This window comes from Polypterus senegalus, chromosome 12, assembly GCF_016835505.1.
Source record: "Polypterus senegalus isolate Bchr_013 chromosome 12, ASM1683550v1, whole genome shotgun sequence".
NCBI classification, from domain to species: domain Eukaryota; kingdom Metazoa; phylum Chordata; class Cladistia; order Polypteriformes; family Polypteridae; genus Polypterus; species Polypterus senegalus.
In genome coordinates, this window is record NC_053165.1 from 127,509,690 (window position 1) to 127,536,484 (window position 26,795).

Here is a 26,795-nt window from a genome sequence, read left to right on the forward strand (position 1 = left end):
ATTCCCAATGTCCTAAGTTATGTGTCCAAGGCATGCAGTCTCAGGGACTACAGCAGTTAACAGAAGTAAATTATACTCTTGGCAGTTCCTCAGAAAACACAGCATGCCTCTTCTAAAGGAGCAAATATCAGTAAATGTTTCCTTTTTGTGCAGTTCTTATACCTTTTTCCAACTCCATGAGTAAAATAAGTAATAAAGCATTATGCATTGTTGCTGATATTGTCCAATGAACATTCATCAGTTCAAGTTCCTTCTAGGGGAACAAATGGTTTACAAATATAGGTAGGAACAGAGTTTGATCAGAATTTGGGGCACTCTGTACATTTCTTTATTACACAGTTCTCCATCAATTGCCTGCCCACAGATCTTGCAGTTAAATAGCTCCTTAGCAACTCCTGACCACCGTCACAACATCACTTGTTTGTTTCTTTAGGTAACTTTTACATCTCTTGATCTTCTACTGCACACTCAAGTTCTGCTTTCCAGTATTCATTTCATAAATGAATCCATGTCTTCAACAAGTTTTGCCACTGATAAAATACATGAAGTAAGAATGCAGTCGGAAAAGGAAAAGAAATCCTTCACACCAAAACCAAGTAATATTTTTACAAAGTTTATTTAAAAAGTATTTGCTTGGCCCTCTAGAGTGGACAGCATTTTTATGTGAGTTCAGAAATGCATGAATTTAATTTATTATTTAATTAAATATGAAACCTTAATTATAATGCATTCTTTTTGTGTGAGCTCAGAAACAGATCAATGCAATTTTTATCATAACCATAATAAAGCATTGATTATAGAACATGGAATTATTTATCTTGCATTAATCAAATGTCATATTCTAGTCAATGTGTACAGAATTCCACAATAATATCATAAAATGTTATTCCTATAATCCTTCCAGCCCATCTTCTTGTATCAATGTGATGCCTTCAGAATATTAAAAATTAGCAGAACTCTAAGCTAAGGTTTACTTTGTATTTCCCTGTAGCGTATATGAAGTCAACAAGTGATGAAGATATTACTGACCTTCGAGTAACAGCCAAGCTTGGTGCTTTTAATGTGTTTGTGTGTGATGCAAATAGCAGCATTTCTGATATAAAGGTTCAAGGTCAGTAATTCATTAAAAATATGTTTCTTTATTGTTTTTTAAAATAGAAATGCAATACTTTGGCTTATTGCACATTTTTTTTAATTAATTACTTATAGTGTTCATCATTTCTGAACATTTAAATAACTACCTTTTAAAACCCAATATTTTATGTTTTTATTTAAGTTAAACTGTTCTGTTCCAACTAGTGCAGCTATTTTGGAAGATTCAGAAAACTTTATGGGAGTACCATTAGTAATTTGTTTTCAGATATAACTACTTGACAGTTTGTTAGTGAAAGGCATTAAGTAATTGTTTAACTTTATTAGCTTGAACATTACCCAGTTGAAAGCATTTACATTAATGCAGTCTCATATCATTTTCTCCAATATAATTAAATTGTAAATACAGTGTCATATCCATTCACTGTAACGTTTGTGTAGACTGACCTTTATTTGTTGCCGCATGCAGTGGCAATTGTCCACCACCATTTACGAATCATCTTTTTGTAAATCAGGGTTATTATATGATTTATACAGCCTTTCCTTTGTCTTTATCTTTGAAACATAAGTAAAGTATGCTCTCTCATTTTAAAGAACCTCATAAAAGAAACATTGTGATAAGTTCCTACTTATGTCTACATCTTTGAGATCATCTTTATTATTTTACAGTGGGATATATATTTATATATTAGATTCATTTTATTTTGTAAACTTATGAAACCTGGTGGTGGAATGGGGAATTTCAGGAGAGTATACAGAGAAAGAGGATGGCAAAGAAGAAGTGGGATAGTCCAAGAGATGCAGAAAGTAGACAAGGGTACAAGGAGATAAGGCGCAAGGTGAAGAGAGAGGTGGCGAAGGCTAAAGAAAACGCGTATGATGAGTTGTATGAGAGGTTGGACACTAAGGAGGGAGAAAAGGACCTGTACCGATTGGCTAGACAGAGGGACCGAACTGAGAAAGATGTGCAGCAAGTTAGGGTAATAAAGGATAAAGAGGGAAACATACTCACAAGTGAGGAGAGTGTATTGAGCAGATGGAAAGAGTACTTTGAGAGGCTGATGAATGAAGAGAACGAGAGAGAGAGAAGAGGTTGGATGATGTGGAGATAGTGAATCAGGAAGCGCAACAGATTAGCAAGGGGGAAGTAAGGACAGCTATGAAGAGGATGAAAAATGAAAAGGCCCCTGTGGAAGCATGGAGGTGTTTAGGAGAGATGGCAGTGGAGTTTTTAACCAGATTGTTTAATGTAATCTTGGATAGTGAGAGGATGCCTGAGGAGTGGAGAAGTGTACAGGTGCCGACATTTAAGAATAAGGCGGATGTGCAGGACTATAGTAACTACAGGGTGATAAAATTGATGAGCCACAGCATGAAATTATGGGAAAGAGTAGTGGACGTTTGGGAGACAAAGTCAGAGAGGTGAGATTGCGTTGGTTTGGATATGTGCAGAGGAGAGATGCTGAGTATATTGGGAGAAGGATGCTAAAGATAGGGCTACCAGGGAAGAGGAAAAAAGGAAGGCCTAACAAAAGGTTTATGGAAGTGGTGAGAGAGGAAATGCAGGTGATTGGTGTAATAGAACAAGTTGCACAGGACAGAAAGATATGGAAAAAGGTGTTTTGCTGTGGCAACTCCTAACGGGAGTAGCCAAAAGAAGAAGAAGAAGAATGTGTTAATTTTCCTGAATATACCTGGGGCCTCATGTATAATGCCGAGGGTAGAATTCGCACTATAACATGATGTAAGCACAAAAGTGGAAATGTGCTTACACACAAAACAATCCAGATGCATAAATACGTGCAAACGCCAGCTTCCATGTTCTTCCGCTATATAAATCCCGGTCAGCGTGAAAATTAACACACGTGCACGCGCCTGCTGTCCATCCCCAACTCCTCCCAGAATTACACCTCTTTGAATATGCAAAACAATATAAATAGCCCTTAAGCTCAGCGTTCTGTGAAACAACAATGGCAAAAGCACAAGGGAAAATAGAATTTCAGCGCATACCAAGTGGAGGCAAGGAAAAGCGTACTATTTGTTGGTTTAAACAGTGGTATAAACAACAAGCAAAAGGAAGTTGATCGAGTGACATAGCGTGTCAGAGAAACTCGAAAGCTCAAGTTCACAAAGTTGCACAGTGCCCGAAATAAAAAAGAAGCTGTCAGATATCAAAGTCGCCATAATAAGGCAAATCGTAGCCCACCGTCTAAGTGTCATATGAAAGCTTATTAGGGTACAGAGAAAAAAAAGGGCACACAGTGGGGGGAAAAATGACTTTAACCTCAAAATTTCCACTTTAATGACGTAGTTTGATTTTGTCAATAAAGTAGAACATCATAAGCTTAATCTTAAAATTGTTTAATTTACTAGTTTCTAAAATCCCATTGTAACTAAAGTAGCACGTTAAATGCTTTGTTTTGTATTTGATCTTCTATGTGCATGTGAATCATTACGTGCTTCTGGGCTTTCTCTTCCTCCGACAGGACACAGAATCCATCACATTCGTGATATTACAGCTCTCTGAATAATTAAAATACTGAGATGTGTACGTGATATTTTCATGATGATAGCAGTTAAAGCGTGTTATTAAACATGGGGACACGGTGGAACAGTGATTGTTCATGTCTCGCGCAAGATGCTTGCTGCGCCATTGCGCGACCTTCGATGAAATACTTTATTGTAGCAGTACTGTCTCTTTCAAACATACTAACCTCTAATTCCTGTCCTTACTTTTCTTTCTCCAAATAGCCAATCGCCATACAATCAGCTCTGTAATAGACGTTAAGCCTTCTGTATGAACACCGATTCTTCAAAACTTTTAAGGAACATTGAAATATCTTCGTAGTACGTGTTTAATTATTCTATCCATATATCCTTCCAGTGTCGTGTCAGCACCTACAAGAATACAGTGCGAGGCAGGAACAATCCGTGAACAGAGCACCAGTGGCTCGCTAGCGCTGGCACCGTGTCCTCACATGTTTAATTATTAACAATATAGATTATTTAAATGAAGTTAGTTTTATCTGTATAATAAACATATTTTTTTGCATTTCATCTTAAAAATGATATCATCATCATATGTAAATACGCATTTTATAAAGTGGCTCAGGTTGTGCAATATTATAACTGTATCACAAGTTTACAGTGAGGTAATTGTACTTATAAGTACACACAGTTCTACAAGGAGCACTTGATGGACTGATTGAGTGCATTTAGAGCCCTTGGGATGAAACTGTTTCTGAACCGCAAGGTCCGTACAGAAAAGGCTCTGAAGCGTTTACCTTATGAGATCAGTTCAGTAGACAGCATGGCAGCATGTGCTTGATGCTGTATACAGATAATTCTCTTTCCAATCAGCTGCTGTACAGCTGTGATTCACACTCAGATGCAGTGATATAAATTCTCCAAGTGGTGCAGTGAGAGTAATATGGAAAAAGGTGATCCGATGTGGCAACCCCTAACGGGAGCAGCTGAAAGAAGAAGAAGGTGAAGTGAGAGTAATAATGCTAAAGCAGTTGTGGTATTTGAAATAGTTTGACCATTCTGTGGACCATTATATTTTTACAGATTACTTAAAATCAGATGCACTAAACTAATAAACAATATGCGGTTAATTTCAGTGCATTTATAAAGCCGCGTCAGGGATGTGGATCTAAAAAAGAAAGGGTAACCACACAGAAACAGTAGCACTGCTTTGATGCTGGGTGCCGCCAGTGTGTAAAACCGAGTGCAGAACTTGCGTATGACAGGGTATGAGCTACCATGGAAATGTGCGTGGCTTTACACCAAGTTTAGGTTTTATACATTGCGATTTGAACGTGGAAACGTTCTTACGCAACATTTTTGTGAATACGCACTATTTACACATGAGGCCCCTGGACTGTTTATCTGTCTATAGCACACGGGTTATGAATAAGATAATAAGTTGTTGTGTGAGAGTGATTGATCAAAATTTGTTTCACAAGAACCTAGTATTTTATCGTCCTTCCATTTGTTTAAAAAAACAGTAATCCACTGTCAAAAGTTGCTGACTAAAATGTAATTTTAACAAGTTAAAATGTCTGTTAACTTGGAGTCTAGTAACTTGGAGGTAAAATATGCAGTTTATAATAAACCCAAAAGGGAAAAATAAACTGGAGGTCAAGCAAGACATTCACCTCAACCTTTGGTTTCTTATCATTATCTGCTTGCTAAAACATGCTTAGCTACTGCTTAACAGTAATTTAGCTTTTTTTTACAGGTATGGATGCTTCACTTATTCTGCAGTCTTCTCAAACTGAAGTTTTTACTCGCCTTAGAGACATTAAAATTATTGATGTTGATCCTAACACTATACATAAAGAGGCAAGTTTTTTTTTTTTCTTTGTTTAGTAAATTATTTACAATGTAGTAGTTTTAAAAGAATATGTTAATATGTCTGTGTTTAGTATATATTAACTTAGTTAATACTGACATAGTAGCATTTTATCATTCTTCCTGTTTAATCCTAAACTATTATGTTCTTAACATGATTACAAACTAGATAGTATTGCCTTGAAAAATAATTGATACTTCTACTGCAATTGCACTTGAAACATACTGAACCTGTATATGGTGTAGCTTAAGGTTGTTTGGCAAAACTTGCCAATGCGTGTTTTTCTGTGAATATGCTGTATTCACCGTTAACACTAGAATTACCAGAGCCTACGAAAAAACACGTAATTCCGTCCCACCTTAAATCGCTTCTTAAATCCCTTCACACCTCTCCGCCAGCGTCCTTTGTCTTCTAAATGTGCTGATAAAAAGAAGCTAGGAGCAGCCGGCTATTCCATCCCCCCACCAATTTAGAACGTGCACGAACTTCTCTTCTGCATCATGGTACACTGCAGAGCTATAGCGCGTCTTTAGTGAAAACAGCCGTGTCAGATGGGGTTGTATGAATTGATTCTGAACGCGACTGAGAGAATGAAAAGTGAATTTAAAAAAAAAGCTAACCTTTACAAGGATCATAAATTGCACCGGCTGTTATAGACTGAAATCATATGTATGCTTTTATTCTAAAATAGTAAGACTAAGAGCAGTTTACTTCTCAAAACGGAGGGGCGCAGGATCGAACTCCTGACCTCTTGATTCCCAAGCGGGGGCTGAGTCTATTGAACCACGGAGGCAGTTACAATAAACTGCTGTCAATGTCGCATGTTAAGGCGGCTTTTTGTTTCTGCAGTTATATTTTTGAATAAAAGCGCCATTGTGTTATTCTTGTGAAAATGTTTCTTTGCTATTTGGACTTCAGGCTTCATACACTATATAGTTTATGCCTACATTTTGTCATCTACTACTAGAATATAAAAATGTTTCTGTTTTAACAATGTGTTGACACAGATTACTGTAGAAACGGAACAGACATGAAATGCGTGTGTTCCAAATAACGATCTATTATTTCCACTCTAAAACTCCACTTCACTCCCAGATACTCAATCAAGGCATGAGCTGAGAGAAGTTCGTGCACGTTCTAAATTGGTGGGGGGTTGGAATAGCCGGCTGCTCCTAGCTACTCTTTATCAGCACATTTAGAGGACAAAGGGCACTGGCGGAGAGGTGTGAAGGGATTTAAGAAGCAATTTAAGGTGGGACGGAATTACGAATTTTTTCGTAGGCTCTGGTAATTCTAGTGTTAACCTTGTTCACTGAATAGTTTCCTAGAAATCCACCATGTGGCTGGCTTATGCAAACGTTGTTTTCAGAGTGCCCGAGGCTAGTGTGACATCACAGAGCTATTGGAGCACTCTGCAAAATGTTCATGCATGCGGATGTGAAAGTGCGGGTTAGCTCCTTTTTCCCGCTTTGATTTTTGGGAGCCTCTTAAACTCGACACCGTCGATAGTCATGACCAGAATGAGTGTGGCAAATGAGGACAAAACACACCTAGCAAGGGGATGGTGAAAAGTGCAAGTGGTTTTATTAAAACAAATCCATAAAACAAGTATCCCAGAAAGTACAGTGCTGCAAACTGTAAATATAAATAAATAATCCATAAAATGAAGTGAAAGTGAAGGTTAAAATCAGAATAATTAAATCCATAAAAATATGTTTAAAACAATGCAGTGCAGGAAAAAATCCCACAAGCCCTGGTGCCTTCCTTTAAAACTGACACCTCTCTGGTTTATCCTGTTTGGACCTTGCAGCTCAAAGAGAGACATCAACCTGTAGGTGCAGACTACTATCTCATCCAGCCTGTGTCCCCCGCTGCCAATCCCACGGCATCTGCAGGCCATCATCGAGTCATGCTCTGGCCAACCCACTGCCAATCCAGACTTTACCTGGCTCTGTACTCCCACTGCTGCCATCTCAAAGGCCCCTCCCAGCAAGAGCATAATGGTCGCTCCTGACCCAAAGACACTCAACAGTAGCGACCCACAGCCCCCTCTTGAGTGATGGGCACTCACTCCTTCTTGGGGCTCTACCCCTGCCCTCCTGCTTCCACTCTGTTCACCAACTTGTTTCCTCTCTCTTTCTCCTGCCTGCTATTCCAGACTTTTAATCTCTGCTCTCTTTTCTTAACCCGTTTTTATTTCTTCTTTTCTGCACTCCCCTTTATTGGCTGGGGAACAGTTGCAGGTGTGATCGCCTGATTGCTGCCCCGCACGTGCCGACAAGGCAACGCACGGATGGCTGATCACCTTGTACCAACCCAGAAATGTGGCATCTTCACAGCAGACCACTCGCACCTGCTTCCACTCCCTAGCACCTTCATATTCATTGTTTGTTTATTTAAATGGGCAGTTTTTCTGAGCCACAGACCAACTCTACCACAGCATACTTTAAGATCATTGCCTTTCTGTTTAGGGCATGTATGATGTTGCATCCCACTCAGTACTCCAGCCTTCCACACAGCATGTATTTTAAAAAAAAAACACTTTTCATTTGACAGGTACATTGGCGGACCATGATGAAAATATTACAAGTACAGGTATCCATTGACTTGCATACAGGTTACATTCCGGCACTGGGAACACAAGTGGATGTATCTCTATAATTATAGGTGAGAGGACAAATATGCTTTACAGCATAAGATGCAATAATATCACTAATATTTAAGTAAATCTCCTTATTTTTGTAAAATTGCTTTTATCTTAGTATTGGACTTGCAAAAGTTTTATGCAATAACATTAATTGCTTTTCCACTTTCATATTGTTTGATAACTTTTAAGTTTGTATTGTGACTTGACCTGTGGCAGGTGAGTCTCTATGGGGTCAGGGGGGGAGAGATTGTGCCATGCATTGTGAAAACTTGTGAGGAAGATGAGCTTTGGACTGACACACCGACATAAGCAGCTACAGTATTTATTGGTCCCTGTTCAGCTGTTAAGCTTCTGAAACGCTGCTCGTCCTCTTCATCTTCAAGGGGGCTCTGGTAAAACAATGTTCGCCTAAGCCAGTTGCATTGAAAATTTCTAGAAAAATATTAGGCAAACAGAGTTAATGGTGAATACAGTATATATGCTGTGAGAAATGCTTTGTTGAAATTCACTGATGAATATTATACATGATTTATATGCTAGATGTAATGTGACTAGAATTTTGTTTAATGATTCTTTTAATAATAATTACTGCCTAGTTCAAGAAAATGTTAAAGTTTTTTCATTCTGTCTATATCATGGTCTCCTTGGATACATCCACACTGCATGTAAAAATTATGTTGACTGCTGTTTTTAAACTGGCACTTTGTGAACAAATGTGTGCATACAAGATGGAGACGCCATGAAGAATTGGCATTCAATCCAGAATTAGTGTTTGCTTTGTTCAGATGATTGATAGATTGGGGTGGTTTATAGTACTTACTTTGGCATTTCTTTTTTCCTCTTTTTATTAAAAGATTGTCTCTATTGTTGGCGATGAAGTATTCAGTTTTAAAATGGTGTTGTATCCCTTTTCTGCTGAAGAAGATGACTATATTGATGCTGAAAATGGCAATGGAAGCCTTACTCTTAGAGTTGGCTGCATTCAGATTGTATATCTTCACAAGTTTCTTGTGTGTTTTTGGGTAAGTTTACACTGTAATAATTAGGAATTGTCCAAAAAGGGCAGAATGTGCTTACACTGTAGACAGTTAAAATATGCTAAAAGTAAAAGAATGTCTGTCTCTAAATAAAAAAATGTATTACTATTTTTCTTACCTTAGAAATTTATTGACAATTTTCAAGATGCAAAGAAGGCACTGAGTGCTGCAACAGCCCAAGCAGCAGAAAAGGCTGCCTCCAGTGTCAAAGATTTTGCTCAGAACAGCTTTCATATGGCCATGGACATCAACATAAAAGCACCAGTGATCCTCATCCCTCAGTCCTCTATATCACACAATGCAGTGGAGGTAGATCTTGGGCGCTTAACTTTGCAGAACCAGTTTTACTTTATCCCAGAGGAAAATTGTCCATTACCTCCAAAGATTGACAAAATGAATATTGAACTTGCACAACTAAAGTTATCAAGGTATAATCTATATATTTTTTAATTAAACTAAATATTTATTGAATACTGTATAGGATCTTCTTTAAGTGTTTCATATTCTAGAATTGTTGTCAAGCTATAATTTCACATATATAAAGCTTTTAGCCTACAGTTAAACTCATGCCATGAACAACTCCAAAACAAATTGCATGTTTTATATAAAAATATAATTAAGATAGTAACAACAATCAAAAATTCAGATTCATCTAATTTACTTCTCGTCATGCTGTATATTTGCTTAAGTGTTATCTAATTGAACAATTAAAGAACCAATATTTTTTCTAAACGAGCCTTTTAGCTATGCTGTTTATATATGTGTTAACCTTTATTGGATGTTGGTTCATTGCTGTACAACATAACAAAGTATAATTAGTGTTAGTGCATGATCTGGATTGTAAGTCCAAATTTATTGACCAGTTTATTCGATTTAACTAGATAAACTATATATAAACTAATATATATATACACAGTGATCCCTCGCTATATCACGCTTCGACTTTCGCGGCTTCACTCTATCACGATTTTTTTCTCATACACGCTTACGTCACTACATATGCGCTTTCTGAGAACTTTTATCTAAGCCCTACGATGGCTCCTAAACGTGCTGCTTTTTCTAAGCCTTCTGACAATGAAACTAAGCGCCGGAGGAAGATGCTTACTATCCAGGAGAAAGTGATATGATTAAAGATGGCAATACCCTTGACTATCAAGATGTTCTTCAGCCACACACCCAGACACCCACTGCCTACTCCTAGTACTTCTTCACTGAAGACAGCAACGCACCTGCTGAAGATACTGCACCACCTCTGAAGACTCTCCTACTGAGGTTGTGCCTTCATAGGTTAGTGGTTGTGTGTAATTAAATGTACAGTACAATAATCTACTATATAAAAGCGTTCAGGATTGTCCTTCCTTCCCGTGAGTTTAAAGCGTAGCGGTATTCCACTTGTTACAGACTTACTACTTGCGGCTTGAAGTACGAAGCGACGCGATGAGAGCATAGTTCTGGTGCTCCCATCGTTCCCTTGCTTTCGTGCGCGATGCGCTGGAAAAATAGATAAAATTATGTCTCTGGAAATAATTAATGTTGATGGAGTACAAATGCCTCACCACGTAGTAAATATCAGGGGAGATGTTGCTTGCTTATTCTCATCTATAGCTTATTTAGTGCATGAAACTCCGTCTTTAGCGGTACAGATTCGGGCTGACATTGTACGACTTTGGACAGGCACTTGAGGGGATAAAAAATAAACTTAGTTTTTCGGGAGATGTTATGAATGGGCACTTTGATGTTCTCATTCCCTACACTTACATGCCTGATGTGCACATGGAGCGCACAAAAATTGAGGATAAAAGTCGGTCGCCTTAAAAGGCGAGTGTGCCTAGTAATATGATATTTGTAACGTCTAATATGTCTTATTTTGTCTAATATATTGGGTAATACGAGTATAATGGTAAGTAAAGGGTGTTTCATGTCTAGAGGGCTCTAATAATGTTAAAAAATGTATTTAGAAGGTCGTAAACAGGTTTTTTATACTCTTAACTGCGAAAATATTTGATTTATAAATAAAGAATCCTACTTCGCGAAAATTCATTTATCACGGTAGAGTCTGGAACGGATTAACCGTAATAAACGAAGGTTCACTGTTTGTGTGTGTGTGTGTATATATATATATATATATATATATATATATATATATATATATATATATATATAACACCACTTTTGTAGGTTTTATGCACATTCATTTGTATATCTGTCTGTGATGGACAAATCAGATTAATAGTATAGTTTTGTCAAGCACAGAATTAACCAGTGAATCATTTTCATAGGCAGGATTTCTCCTATTTAAGCCTTGAGTTACTTGAATTAATATTTATTGCTAAAGGCCTCTGTAGGATTTGAAAAAGAAATTTTACCTTAATTAATTATTATACATTCCTTCAGCAACACCAACAATTAAATAAATAATTTGTCAAGGCTCCTTCTTTGTTTACCTTACTTTTCTCTAATGTAGGAGGGGGTCTCCAACCTTTAGACTTATATCAAGGTAACTGAAACACTTCTGTTTCAAGGAACATAATAATATAATTTATTAATAAACAGAAAAATTATTGAAGTGTAATAAATGCATATATATATATATATATATATATATATATATATATATATATATATATATATATATATATATATATATATATATATATATATATATATATATATATATATATATATGTGACTGGAAGCAAACACACTAGACAGACAAACATATAGCATATAGGCTGGATGTTTACTGGTATTTACAGTTGGTTTCTACTTTGTTTTGACACAGATAAATTGCAATATCAAGTATTTAAAGATGATATTCGATGGTGTGTGGAGTTGTTTCTTTGTTGATCTTGGTTAAAGTGTAAGATTCTTCATGTGTTGGAGTGCAGTTTTTCTCTCTGCTGTGTGATAGTTGTCAGTGCTGTGTGCTACTTTCTAAGCCACTACACAAGAGGGGATTTTTTTAACATACCTGTGACATCTCAAAAATCAGCTAATACATTAAGCTTCCCAATTCCTCCGTGATGCATTTTTTTCTCGTTCACAATTGCCTTCTTTTAACAACTGAACGTCTCCTCCGTGCAGCTGTACGCTGACCCTGATTTCTGAAAGCTGTCTCTAACCCTCTTCACACACAATCTTTATTTAAATAAATATCCACAAGATCAATTGTCTTTTCTTTTTTCAAACGTGTTAAATAACAATGACTTAAGCTCAGTTTAACACTGATTTTGCTCCATGCAATTTCCTCTTGTGGGACTATCTCAAGTTAAAGGTATACACACACTGACCTCAAAACCTTGAAGCCCTCAAGGACACTATTTGCAACGAAATCGCCGCTATTCTCCTTTAAATGGCCAAACGAGTCATACAAGAGGTCAGAAATCGCCTTGAAGTGTGTATTGCCAATGATTGCCACCACATTGAAGATATCATTTTTAAAACACAGTCAAAAAAACCTAGTTTGTATACCCTTTCTTGTGTTAAATTTATTTTATCTTATCTATAGAATAAACATTTGAAATGTGGTAGTTCTTTTTTCTTTTCTTCTTTTCTCACCCTGTATATAATATGTCTATGATGTGGTTCTCACAATTGAGATGTCATGGATGTATTCCGACTGGCACAACCATTACCTTGTCGGTAACCACCCAAATATCAGATTGTGAACTGACCTATGCTTATATATATATATATATATATATATATATATATATATACTGTGTGTGTATATATATACTGTATATATCTATACTAATAAAAGGCAAAGCCCTCACTGACTGACTCACTCACTCATCACTAATTCTCCAACTTCCCGTGTAGGTAGAAGGGTGAAATTTGGCAGGCTTATTCCTTACAGCTTACTTACAAAAGTTAAGCAGGTTTCGTTTCGAAATTATACACGTAATGGTCATAACGGTCGATAATGGTTGACAACGTCCGCCATGTTGAACTTTCTTATTTATGGCCCCATCTTCACGAAATTTGGTAGGCGGCAGCTTCCCTGCGCTAATCGAAACCGATGTACGTACTTATCTCGATGGTATGACGCCACTGTTGGCCGCCATATTGAACTTTCCAACGTCACTAATTCTCCAACTTCCCATGTAGGTAGAAAGCTGAAATTTGGCAGGCTCATTCCTTACAGCTTACTTACAAAAGTTAAGCAGGTTTCATTTCGAAATGCTATGCGTAACGGTCATAACGGTTGACAACGTTTGCCATGTTGAACTTTCTTATTTATGGCCCCATCTTCATGAAATTTGGTAGGTGGCTTCCCTGCGCTAACCAAAACCAATGTACGCACTTATTTCGGTGGTATGATGCCACTGTCGGCCACCATATTGAACTTTTCAACGGTGTAACTTTGTTACATATGGGCCCATCTTCAAGAAATTTGGCACGCGTGTTCCAATGCTAACTGAATCCTACTTACGTACATATATACGTCCATAGCCTGCAGCTCGGTCACCATGTGAGGCGGCGTTGGGTCCCCCATCCCAACGCCTCCCACGTTGTTGGCTGCCTGCCTATATTAGGCCGTCCGTCGGTCCAGTCTCTACATTCCCTTCCTTACTTCGCCACAGGATTCACATCTCCCTGCTGATAACTACAACCTTTTTATTTAATCCACGGCTTCTCCACTGTTTTATTGTTTGTTTATTAAGATTATAGCTATTGTGTAGGTGTTTTACACTTACTTTACGTTGTTCAGGTACCCATTTCCTTTATCATTCCAACCGTACCTCCATTAATATGTCTATCGAGGTGATCACCATCAATCAAAGAACTGCCACTTACCGAGTGGTTTCCATGCCCGGAGATGGCACCTACCTTTTCCATTCTTTTTGTTACATATTGCACGGCCATATCAGGCTCACTCTTGATATCCGGAGGAACATTGTGTCTTATGTATTGAATGACTGGGACAGGTTCAAGGTGTGGACTGATGACGGTACAGGAGATAGTTATATTACACAGGAGCACTAGAAGAGTGAAATGCTTAAGCCCTTCACCTATGGTTCTGCATGTGAGTTGATGACTGCTGCTGAACTGTTCGGTTGTCGCTTTCAAGTGTACCGAAATGGGCAAATATTTTACACCTTTCAGCAACCGCCAGTGCCTCTTAAACATCTTAGATTCACAGGTGACAATTTCAGTAGTGGACACTTTGATGTTCATGAATGTTTAAACTCTCAAAAGGTGGATGTGAAGTTATCGATGAAACCGGTTGTATGCTTACAACGCTTGACAGATGCCGAATGTCACTTCAACACAAGTCCTGCAAATACTGTCATAATTGAAACAAACCATGAATCTCAAACCGATTATGACAACAGCAATCCAAGCTGTGAGATCTGAAACAAGATTACTGTTCACATGGCCAACTGTACGTTGCATGCTCAAGAGTAAGCTCAGCGCACAGCTTGGTCATATTACAACCGGAGGGCTGAACTCACAATGTGGTATACAAAGGGATTCTTAACAAATAATTATTGGTATATTTTCCCTCAGTTTAAAAAGGTTTAATTTTTTTTCTTAATAAAAATTTTAAGGCAGTTCTTCATCGCTGCGAAGCGCAGGTATTTTGCTAGTGTGTATATATAAACTGCTCAAAAAAATTAAAGGAACACTTTGAAAACACATCAGATCTCAATGGGAAAAAGAAATCCTCCTGGATATCTATACCGATATAGACTGGGTAATGTGTTAGGAACGAAAGGATACCAAATCGTTTGATGGAAATGAAAATGATCAACCTACAGAGCCCTGAATTCAAAGACGCCCCAAAAATCAGAGTGAAAAAATGATGAGGCAGGCTAGTCCATTTTGCCAAAATTTAATTGCAGCAACTCAAAATTGTACACAGCACTTTGTATGGCCCCTGTGTTCTACAACATCGGTGCATGCTTCTAATGAGATGACAGATGGTGTTGTGGGGGATCTCCTCCCAGATCTGGACCAGGGGATCACTGAGCTCCTGGACAGTCTGAGGTGCAACCTGGTGGCATTGGATGGACCAAAACATAATGTCCCAGAGGTTTTCTATTGGATTTAGGTCAGGAAAGTGTGGTGGCCAGTCAATGGTATCAATTCCTTTATCCTCCAGGAACTGCCTGCATACTCTCATCACATGAGGCCAGAAATTGTCGTGCACCAGGAGCCACTGTACCAGCATAGGGTCTGACAATGGGTCCAAGGATTTCATCCTGATACCTAATGGCAGCCAAGGTGCCTTTGTCAAGCCTGTAGCGGTCTGTGTGACCCTCCATGGATATGCCTCCCCAGACAATCATTAACCCACCACCAAACTGCTCATGCTGAATGATGTTACAGGCAGGATAATGTTCTCCATGGCTTCTCCAGACCCTTTCACTTCAGCCACGTGCTCAGGGTGAACCTGCTCTCATCTGTAAAAAGCACAGGGCACCAGTGGTGCATCTGCCAATTCTGGTATTCTATGGCGAATGCCAATCGAGCTGCATGCTGCTGGGCAGTGAGCTCAGGGCCCATTAGAGGACATGGGGCCCTTGGGTCACCCTCATGAAGTCTTTCTGGTTGTTTGGTCAGAGACATTCACACCAGTGGCCTGCTGGAGGTCATTTTGTAGGGCTCTGGCAATGCTCATCCTGTTCCTCCTTGCCCAAATGAGCAGATACTGGTCCTGCTGATGGGTTATGGACCTTCTATGGCCCTCTTCAGCTCTCCTAGAGTAACTGCTTGTCTCCTAGAATCTCCTCCATGCTCTTGAGACTGTGCAGGGAGACACAGCAAACCTTCTGGCAATGACACGTATTGATGTGCCATCCTGGAGAAGTTGGACTACCTGTGCAACCTCTGTAGGGTCCAGGTATCGCCTCATGCTACCAGTAGTGACACTGACTGTAGCCAAATGCAAAACTAGTGAAGAAACAGTCAGAAAAGATGAGGAGGGAAAAATGTCAGTGGCCTCCACCTGTTAAACCATTCCTGTTTTGGGGGTCATCTCATTGTTGCCCCTCTAGTGCATCTGTTGTTAATTTCATTAACACCACAGCAGCTGAAACTGATTAACAACCCCCTCTGCTACTTAACTGACCAGATTAATATCCCATAAGTTTCATTGACTTTATGCTATACTCTGATTAAAAAGTGTTCCTTGAGGCTGTAATTGCTTCCAAAGGTGCATTGACAAAGTATTGAGCAAAGGCTGTGAATACTTATGTACATGTGATTTCTCCGTTTTTTTATTTTTAATAAATTTGCAAAAACCTCAAATAAACTTTTTTCACATTGTCATTATGGGGTGTTGTGTGTTTAATTCTGAGGAAAAAAATGAATTTAATCCATTTTGGAATAAGGCTGTAACATAACAAAATGTGGAAAAAGTGATGTGCTGTGAATACTTTCCGGATGCACTGTGTGTGTGTGTGTGTGTGTGTGTATGTGTATATGTGTATATAATCAATTTGATTGAGTGTCTGTGGGATGTGCTGAAAAAACAAATCTGATCCATTCAGGGCACCAACTTGCAATTTACTGGAGCTAACTGGCTTGGTGCCGGATACCACAGGTCACTTTCAGCGGCTTTTTAAAGTCAATTATTTGGCAGGACAGAGCTGTTTTGGAAGCATAACGGGTGGTACATACACAATATTAGGCAGGTTGTTTTAATATTATGGCCGATCTGTGTGTGCATGCGTGTGTGTGTTAGTATATATACTATTTTCAAGCAGGGGTTTTCTTTGAGTCACTTTTTGACAAGCAGAAATGATGCAAATGTAAACAATACTGAACTTTTTTGCTCAATAAACATTTACTGAACTGGATTCTTTTAAATTATTATATAAAATAATATTGGCACCGATTACCACCATAGTATTTTTTGCACTGCCTGTCACTTATTTTACCACCTGTATACAATTAATATAGTTATTTCTACAGAAAATAATAAACTAAAAGGAAAATAGCAAAATTAATTTAAGATTTTAAAGCTATTTCAAGAATATAGATATGTGTGAATTTTGTAGAGTAACAGAATACAAAAGACCAATTAACTAAACAAAAGAGATTGCTAAATGAGATTACTTAAAAGTAAGAATGAATCTCTTATTGTGAAATTGGGTGGAATAAAAACCTGCAGTCACAGTCATACCCCCAGTATTTAACTTGAGATTCACTGGGTTATAAGATTTCTGTGTTTGGCTCGTACACTCCTTATAATAAGGTACATTATGAATACAACAGAATTTGTTGTAACTTCTTTCCACATTTTTCCTCTTTACTGTTAAAAAGGTTTATCCTCTTGCATGCAGTTCAGTTTAGCATTCAACATGGTAAAAAATTAATCAGAACAATGCATTCTTCTTTTATTTGTTTGTCAGTTTTGTGTAGCATCCTAAATTCCAGTGTAACTAGAAAAATCTTTTACGGTCACAATCTTTTATTTTAATTGTCTTATATATTTATATATTCCGCTAAAGGTGTTTTTCCCAAATATTTCCTTAATGTCATTGAAATGCTAGATTTTATTTCAAGTTTAATTTTAACTTCATTGTCGTGTGTACAATAAAATTTGTACTTTCATTTCTCCTCAGTATAGTGGCAGTAGTGTAATTCCATAATAACACAATTACATTCTGTATATTGGCAACAAATATTTATATGCCATTCATCTCCTAAGCAACCCTGCTCTATTTTAGGATAGCTCCCTGCTGTCTACTACTGCAATAATCAGTTAGGCTTCAGCTTTTCTGAAGTTGACTGCGTTTAGGTTCTGACCAGGTGCATAGTGAGTAAGCTGCTGGATTCAGTTAAAATACAGTATTTCTGTTTCTGTAGCAGTGCAGGCTTTTAGAATATCATATCTCAACACACATTCTTTATATGTACATTATGTACAAAAGCTGACCACTTCTAAATTTATTAGAGTGACTAGTTTCACATATCATAGTAACATAGTAATTATTCATTTCACTTCTGTCTACACTGTTTATGTAATAACTTATGTTATTATTAATTAGATTTCATATGAATTATGTTTTTTGATGTAATGAGAATATCATGACCGTTGCAGTAAGTAATTTTGGGCACAGATTTAAGTACACTACTAACTATGAAATCTAAATACACTTCATTCTGTAAACATGTGACTTATAATAATTGATTATAGTGTTAACTGTAATTTTTTTCTTTGCCTAAACAGTTTTAAGTTATTTATTATTTACAAATCGATTGATCTTGGTTGCATTTCGTAGTTGTCTTAGCAAATATGAGGTGTGTGCTTTTATAAATTTTCATAGTTGTAAAGTTTTTACCTTGGAATTTCTTTAATTTTTTGTGCAGATTATTAATGAGAGAAAATTCTACTCATCCTAACATTGAGTTATTGGAACCAGTGAACATGATTCTGTCCGTTAAGAGAAACCTTTCTGCATCCTGGTATCATGCAATCCCTTCTATGGAAATAAGTGTAGATCTTAAACCTTTAAAGGTAAATGTACTTGTATATGTAATTTTAATGTGTTAGATGCATCAGAGGTAAGGCTGCACAAATTTAACATACTCTATATAAGTTACAGTATGGTAAAAACATATGCGCTTCTTCCTGATTTTCTCTTATTACAAATTCTGTTCAATGTTTTCATGTAGTTCATGTTTGAAACCTACTAATGATTCTGAATTAATGCAGTCAGAATTAAAGGTAGTGTTTAGTTGCAGTCATTGCAGCTAAAGGGCTGAAACCAGATTTTAAGTGAAAGGAGGCAATTACTTTTTCACAATGCACCATTTGTATTGGATGTTGGATAACTTTGTTCATTGAATAAATGAGGTAACTTAGAATTCAATTGATGATGTAAAAACTGTCAGTGTCAAAAAATAATAGTGGAAATTAGTAAGGTAGCAAATATATCAGTTCATTTTTTCACCCACTTATCTTAACCTAGGTAACATTATCCCACAGGCAAAGGTATTGACCAAGGTACATTTTTGTTTGGCAACCAACTGTCAAGTGTACTGTTGTTGTACTATACAACAGCAGTAATAGTTTTGTGTATTTCATATTCCTGTGAGGGCTTACACTTACTGACATAAATGTAATAGTGAAACATTTTATGTTTTAAATGTATTCCTTTTTTCAATAGCTTTTGCCCTCTAAAATGTCACAGCAATCTTTAAAATTTATAGCATTCTATTTCTAGCTCTAGGTTGAGTTCCCGTTTACAAGCTGTTAAAGTTTGTCACCGTGATAATATAAAACAGCAGTACTACATGAATTAGTCAAAGGCCAAGTGGAAACAAAAGAGAGAAGAAGAAAAAAAAAAAAAACAAGCAATCCAAATCCTGGCAACTGACTTCCAAACCCAACATCAGAATGCTAAAAAAAAAAAAAAAAAGAAAGAAGAAATTAAATTAATGTTGTGCTCACTTAAATAATAATACTTTTTTATTTTGGATAAGATTTAAGCAATACATTTAATTTTTCAGAAACATCATATGAATTTTCAACCAAAAATTGTACATTGCTAATGCAAAACAAAGCTATGTCCACATTACTGTGTTTTAGATTTAAAACACAGGCTTTAGGCTCCATTTATGCCTTTTCTCCACACTAAGCAGTGTTTTTAATCCTTGAAAACTGAGATTTTTTTGACAATCTAGCATGGATGGGGGAAAGCAGGGTTTTGAAAATGCAGGCCGTAATTACACTTTGATTGCCTTATGTTTATTGTGTTTCTCTTTGCTGATTTGATTCTGCATTACATTGCATCTGTGGTGCTCTTTCTTGGCATGAAACCATACTGCTGCTCACTAATCATCACCTCACTACTTAACCTAGCTTCCACTACTCTTTCCCATAACTTCATACTGTGGCTCATCAATTTTATTCCCCTGTAGTTACTGCAGTCCTGCACATCCCCCTTCATTCTTAAATATCGGCACCAATACACTTCTTCTCCACTCCTCAGGCATCCTCTCACTTCATTCCATTAAAAATCTGGTTAAAAACTCCACTGCCATCTCTCCTAAACACCTCCATGCTTCCACTGGTATGTTATCTGGACCAACGGCCTTTCCATTTTTCATCCTCTTCATAGCTGTCTTTACTTCCTTCAGCTAATCCGCTTTACTTCCTGATTCACTTTCTCCACATCATCTAACCTTCTGTCTCTCTCGTTCTCTTCATTCATCATACTCTCAAAGTACTCTTTCCATCTGCTCAACACACTCTCCTCGCTTGTGAGTATATTTTCTTCTTTATCCTTTAACACCCTAACCTCCTGCACATCTTTCCCAGCTCAGTCCCTCTGTCTAGCCAATCGGTACAGGTTCTTTTCTCCCTCCTTAGTGTCTTTTCTTTAGCATTCACCACCTCTCTTTTCACCTTGCCCCTCATTTCCTTGTACTCTTGTCTACTTTCTGCATCTCTGACTATCCCACTTCTTTTTTGCCATCCTCTTCCTCTACATACTCTACTGTACTTCCCCATTCCACCACCAGGTTTCCAGATGTCGCACTAAGCACCCTTTTTGCTGTCAACTTTACTACATCTGCTGTAGTTGCCCGACTGTCTGGTAACTCTTCACTGCCACCCAGTGCCTGTCTCACCACCTCCCTAAACTCAACCTTGCATTGTTCCTTTTTCAACTTCCACCATTTGATCATTGACTCTGCCCTCACTCTCTTCCTCTTCTTGATCTCTAACGTCATCCTATAGACCACCGTCCTGTGCTGCTTAACTACACTTTTCCCTGCCACCACTTTGCAGTCTTCAATCTCCTTGAGATTGACTCTTCTGCATAGGATTTAATCTACCTGTGTGCATCTTCTTCCACTCTTGTACGTCACCCAATGTTCCTCCCTCTTCTTAAAATACAGTACATATTCACCATAGGCATGTCCATTCTTTTTGGAAAATTCCACTATCATCTGACCTTCTTCATTCCTCTCCTTGACACCATACCTACCCATCACCTCCTCGTCTCCTCTGTTCCCTTCACCAGCATGTCCATTGAAATCCACTCCAATCACCACTTTCTGTCCCTTGGGTGCACTGTTCATCACTTAATCCATCTCACTCCAAAAATCTTCTTTCTCATCCATCGCACACCCAACTTGTGGAGCATATGCACTAACAACATTCATCATCACACCTCCAATTTCCAGCTTCATAATCATTACTCTGTCTGACACTCTTTTCACCTCCAAAACACTCTTGACATACTGTTACTTCAGAATAACCCCTACCCCATTTCTCCTCATATCCACACCATGATAGAACAATTTGAATCCACCTCCCATCCACCCAGCCTTCCTCCCCTTCCATTTGGTCTCTTGCATACACAATATATTAACCTTCCTTGTCTCCATCATATCTGCTAACTCTCTCCCCTTACCAGTCATACTGCCAACATTCAAAGTTCCTACCCTCAGTTCCACTCTCTTTACCTTCCTCCTCTACTCCTGCCTCCAGACATGTCTCCCCACTCTTCTTCTCCTTATTCGGCCAACAGTAGCCCAATTCCCACCAGCACCTTGTTGGCTAACAGTACTGGTGGCGGTCATTGTTAACCTGGGGCTCGACTGATCCAGTATGGAAATTTGTATTGTTGTCTGCATATTGATTTGGTAAAATTTTACACAGGATGCCCTTCTTGACTTAACCCTCCCCATTTATCCGGGTTTGGGACAGGCATGAAGAAACAGTGGTTTGTGCATCCCCTGTGGCTGGGTTGAATTGTTGCTAGTTTTCCTTTTCTACTTAAGACTGGGAAGTATTCTATTCTAAGCAGGTCATGTTTCTTTTAGCCTGTCTTTTGGTTCCTATAGGGCCTTTCTCTCCTTTAGCTTCATCAGTACTTATACAGGCGTAGAGTCTTGGTCAAAGAGTTTTCTAGAAAGTTTTCAACCAAGAAACCAAATGCATACCTGTCTCTTTTTATATCTTCACTTTTTATCAGCTTGCCTGTCTTAATAAACACTATCATCTGAGTCAATACCATTTTTTTAACATTTTTATTGTACATGCAATATATTTTAAAATATTATTGATTATGATTACAGGTTATTATAAGTCAAGATGACCTTGCTCTTCTTTTGAAAATATTTTTGGAAAATATATCTGAAGGAACATCTCAACAAGAAACTAAGGAGACTGTTTTAACCTCTTCACAAGCACAAAGAGCTCAAAAAGTGTTGGCTATGCCTAAAGGTAGGATTATTTTTAAGATTGTCTCTCAAGTAGTTATTTGTATGTAACAGAATTTAATGCATACTGTTTCTTTGTCCAAACATAAAGTAAAACCTTACTATCTACAGGTCCATTTCCCATGGATTCGCTTATCCATGTCTACAAAAGAGTAACCCATTTCACCACAACCACAGTCTATCTTGTGCCTATTCACAGTAGAAAAAATTCTAATAGCCCTATCACACAGCAGCAATAACAGATCTGTAATGCCCTTGGATCTCCAGGATCTGCATGTGTACTGCACTGATTTGATCAACGTGTGTCTACCCAGTGCCAAAAGGCTTGGGTAAGCTGTTGAACTCCATTCATGATGGGGTAGCACTTGAACTTGTTCCCACTGAACAATATATTCCCAGCAAGTGCATGATGTAACCTCACTCTGAATAAGCCACTGGAACTTCTTACATTCCACCCGTCACTACTAATGATTGGGTGGTTTAGTGAGGCCCTCAGAATGACCCTGACATAGAAACTACAGTAATCCCTCGCTATATCTCGCTTTGACTTTAACAGGCTTCACTCCATCGCGGATTTTATATGTAAGCATATCTAAATATATATCACAGATTTTTCGCTGGTTCGTGGATTTCTGCAGACAATGGGTCTTTTAATTTATGGTACATGCTTTCTCAGTTGGTATGATTTCATACAAGGGACGCTATTGGCAGATGGCTGAGAAGCTACCCAATCAGAACACGTATTATGTATTAAATAAAACTGCTCAATGATATATGATATGCTTCTTGCGTGGTGCTTCGCATACTTAAAAGCCTGAATAGCACCTATTGATTTTTGATTGTTTGCTTTTCCCTCTCTCTCTCTCTCTGACATTTTCTGCTCCTGAAGGAGGGGGTGTGAGCAGAGGGACTGTTTGCACACTGGCCTAGAGGATACGGACGCTCCTCTAAAAAAAATCATGAAAGACTACCCTCACATTTCTCCCTTGCTTGCGGCTGCTTTGTCAGGCAGTGCTTCGCATACTTAAAAGCCCGAACAGCCCTATTGATTTTTGATTGTTTGCTTTTCTCTCTCTGTCTGTCTCTCTCTCTCTGACATTCTCTGCTCCTGACATGCACTCCTTTGAATTAGAAGATATGTTTGCATTCTTTTAATTGTGAGACAGAACTGTCATCTCTGTCTTGTCATGGAGCATAGTTTAAACTTTTGTAAAAGAGACAAATGTTTGTTTGCAGTGTTTTAAAGTCCCTGTCTCTACAATCTCCTGTGTTTCTGTGCAAATCTGTGACCCAAGTATGAAAATATAAAAATAACAATATAAACTTATGGTTTTTACTTTGCGGATTTTCACCTTTTGTGGGGGGTTCTGGAACGCAACCCCCACGATCGAGGATGGATCACTGTAATGGCCCTTTGCACTGCCCTAGAAAACATGATTAAACTATAGAGGAGGTAGCAGTCATTAGAAGTTTTCCATAGGTGAATGTGCAGATGGATAATTATTGAGTTTTGATGGGCAACAGCAGAGGGCCAGTACATCCACCTGACTCTCTCGCCACTCATGAGCCGTTGTCCCGTCAGATCCAAACCCGATTTATCCCATTGGAGCAATGGTTTTTCCATTATCCAAGGTTTATTCCATGGGATTTTTCAGAAACGTAACCCCTACGGATAAACTGTACAGTAGTATATATAGATTTCAATATTACAGTAATCCCTCCTCGATCGCCGGGTTTGCATACCTGCAAAGTAGAAGCCATATGTTTGTATGGTTATTTTTATATATTTTAAGCCCTTATAAACTCTCCCACACTGTTAACATTATTAGAGCCCTCTAGACATGAAATAACACCCTTTAATCAAAAGTTTAAACTGTGCTCCATGACAAGACAGAGATGACAGTTCTTTCTCACAATTAAAAGAATGCAAATATATCTTCTCTTCAAAGGAATGCGTGTCAGGAGCAAAGAATGTCAGAGAGAGAGAGCGCGAGAGAAAAGCAAACAATCAAAAAATCAATACTTGCTTTTGGGCTTTTAAGTATACCCAAGCACCGCGATAAAGCGGCATTTTTTAGAGGAGTGTCCGTATCCTCTAGGCAAACAGCCCCTCTGCTCACACCCCCTCCGTCAGACGCAGAGAATGTCAGAGTGTGAGAGAGACAGAGAAAAGCAAACAATCAAGCACCGTGCGGGAAGCATATCGTATATCATTGAGGAGTTTTAGTTAATATGTAATACATGCTCTGATTGGGTCAACTGGGCAAACAAACTGAGGAAGCATGTACCATAAATTAAAAGACCCATTGTCCGCAGAAATCCGCGAACCAGCGAAAAATCCGTGATATATATTTAGATATGCTTACATTTAAAATCCACGATGGAGTGAAGCCGTGAAAGTCGAAGTGCGATATAGCGAGGGATCACTGTGTTTATGGATTTCACTCCTCCGTGGAAACTTGGAAACAATGCTTACCTTGCAAGATAGTAGGTGTGAATTTCTGATTAACACTAGAATTTCTGAAGCCTACGAAAAACTCATAGTCCCGGACCACTTTAAATTCCTTCTCACCTCTCCATCAATGTCTTTTGTTTTGCAAATGTGTTGATCAGCACAAGCAATAAGCAGCCTGTTATCCCATCCCCCCATCCACCACCGCAGAAAGATCAAGAAGTTCTCCCATCTGCAGTTTTGTTGAGAACATGCAAGCTCAATACACAGAGCAGCTGTGATGTGAATCCCAGTTTCCCTACTACAAGGCAATAGACTTACCACTGCATCACCATGCTGCCTACAGTTAGTTGACTTTAGCTCAAAGGAAATACATGGGAAAGAGGAGTGTTACATTTTTTCTCTTTTTATTCATAAGTCATTAGATAATTATTGTCAATGCATTTTTCCAAACCTGTTTCAGATCACTTTATTCTAGTTTATAGTTTATGTGAATGTAGAACTGGGATCTTGAAGCATGTATCTTTGACTTAATTAAGGAATATTTTGTGCTAAACCTCACTTTTTTCCTTTTTCAGATTTGATAGAAATAGAAAATGCAGAATCAGCTGAGCAATTAATAAAAGAGACTGAAACCCTCAAGTTCAGTTTTAACTTTGAATCACTTTCCATTGTCCTTCTCAATAGCCATCCAACAGAGGTTTGCAGTGTTTTTTTATTCTTTATTATACTTTACAGATTTATTGTGTTGATTTGTATACAAGTAAATATCCTATTACTTACTTTAAGTAACAAGCAAAATGTTGTATTTCTTTTGTGCATTAAATGAAACATTTAACATATCCAAAAATTTAAAGGAATGAAAATTATTTGCTCTGTGTCAAAAAATGCAAAAGGCAAGGATTTGATCTTTAGTTGGTGCATTAAGTAGATCAAAATATTCAGATTGATTAGATTTATTCTGAATTATCGATAGATAGATAGATACTTTATTAATCCCAAGGGGATATTCACATACTCCAGCAGCAGCATACTGATAAAGAACAATATTAAATTAAAGAGTGATAACAATGAAGGTATAACAGACAGTCAATTCTGTATAATATTAACGTTTGCACCCCCCGCCCCCCCCTCAAGTGCAATTGGTATGGGTTGCAAAGTGTGGGGGAGGAATGATCTCCTCAGTCTGTCAGTGGAGCAGGACAGTGACAGCAGTCTGTCGCTGAAGCTGCTCCTCTGTCTGGAGATGATCCTGTTCAGTGGATGCAGTGGATTTTCCATTATTGACAGGAGCCTGCTCAGTGCCCATTGCTCTGACATGGATGTCAAACTGTCCAGCTCCATGTCTACAATAGAGCCTGCCTTCCTCACCAGTTTGTCCATGCGTGAGGCATCCCTCGTCTTTGTGCTGCCTCCCCAGCACACCACCGTGTAGAAGAGGGTGCTCGCCACAACCGTCTGATGTAACATTAGTATGATTGATTGCAGATGTTCTAATTTACAAAACAGTGTTTAAATCACTTTCTGTCCTTTTTATCTCATTCTGTGCTGTGCCCCTCTTTACTTCAGATTACAGTTGGCTCTTATCAGAAAACCAATATTGTCATTTATTCTTTTTGGGAATCAGCAACTAGACAACACATTCAGTAATACCTTATGTTCAGAATTGTCTAATCAATATTTAGACCGAAATACCAGTGTGATGTTGGGGCAGGGCCTCAAACAACCAGTGTCACTAAGCTGAAAAAATGCAGAGAGACCTGGTTATAGCTGCTGGATTAACATGGCTATATTTATTGCTTATTCAAGGGGGCAATTACAGTGGGATGCAAAAGTTTGGGCAACCTTATTAATAGTCATTATTTTCCTCTATAAATCGTTGGTTATTACGATAAAAAATGTCAGTTAAATATATCATATAGGAGACACACACAGTGATATTTGAGAAGTGAAATGAAGTTTATTGGATTTACAGAAAGTGTGCAATAATTGTTCAAAGAAAATCAGGCAGGTGCATACATT

General features: G+C 38.0%; 1 protein-coding gene across 1 annotated transcript in view; it reads left to right on the plus strand.

The window, feature by feature from the left end:
- vps13c (vacuolar protein sorting 13 homolog C) overlaps positions 1-26,795 on the plus strand; it is a 624,410-nt gene that overhangs the window by 417,346 nt on the left and 180,269 nt on the right. Inside the window, exons 37-44 of the mRNA XM_039771364.1 lie at positions 434-596; positions 992-1,111; positions 5,336-5,439; positions 8,951-9,118; positions 9,257-9,561; positions 18,458-18,605; positions 22,178-22,325; positions 25,352-25,473. Coding sequence (XP_039627298.1) covers positions 434-596; positions 992-1,111; positions 5,336-5,439; positions 8,951-9,118; positions 9,257-9,561; positions 18,458-18,605; positions 22,178-22,325; positions 25,352-25,473 — 1,278 coding nt within the window. The remainder of the gene's footprint in view (positions 1-433; positions 597-991; positions 1,112-5,335; positions 5,440-8,950; positions 9,119-9,256; positions 9,562-18,457; positions 18,606-22,177; positions 22,326-25,351; positions 25,474-26,795) is intronic.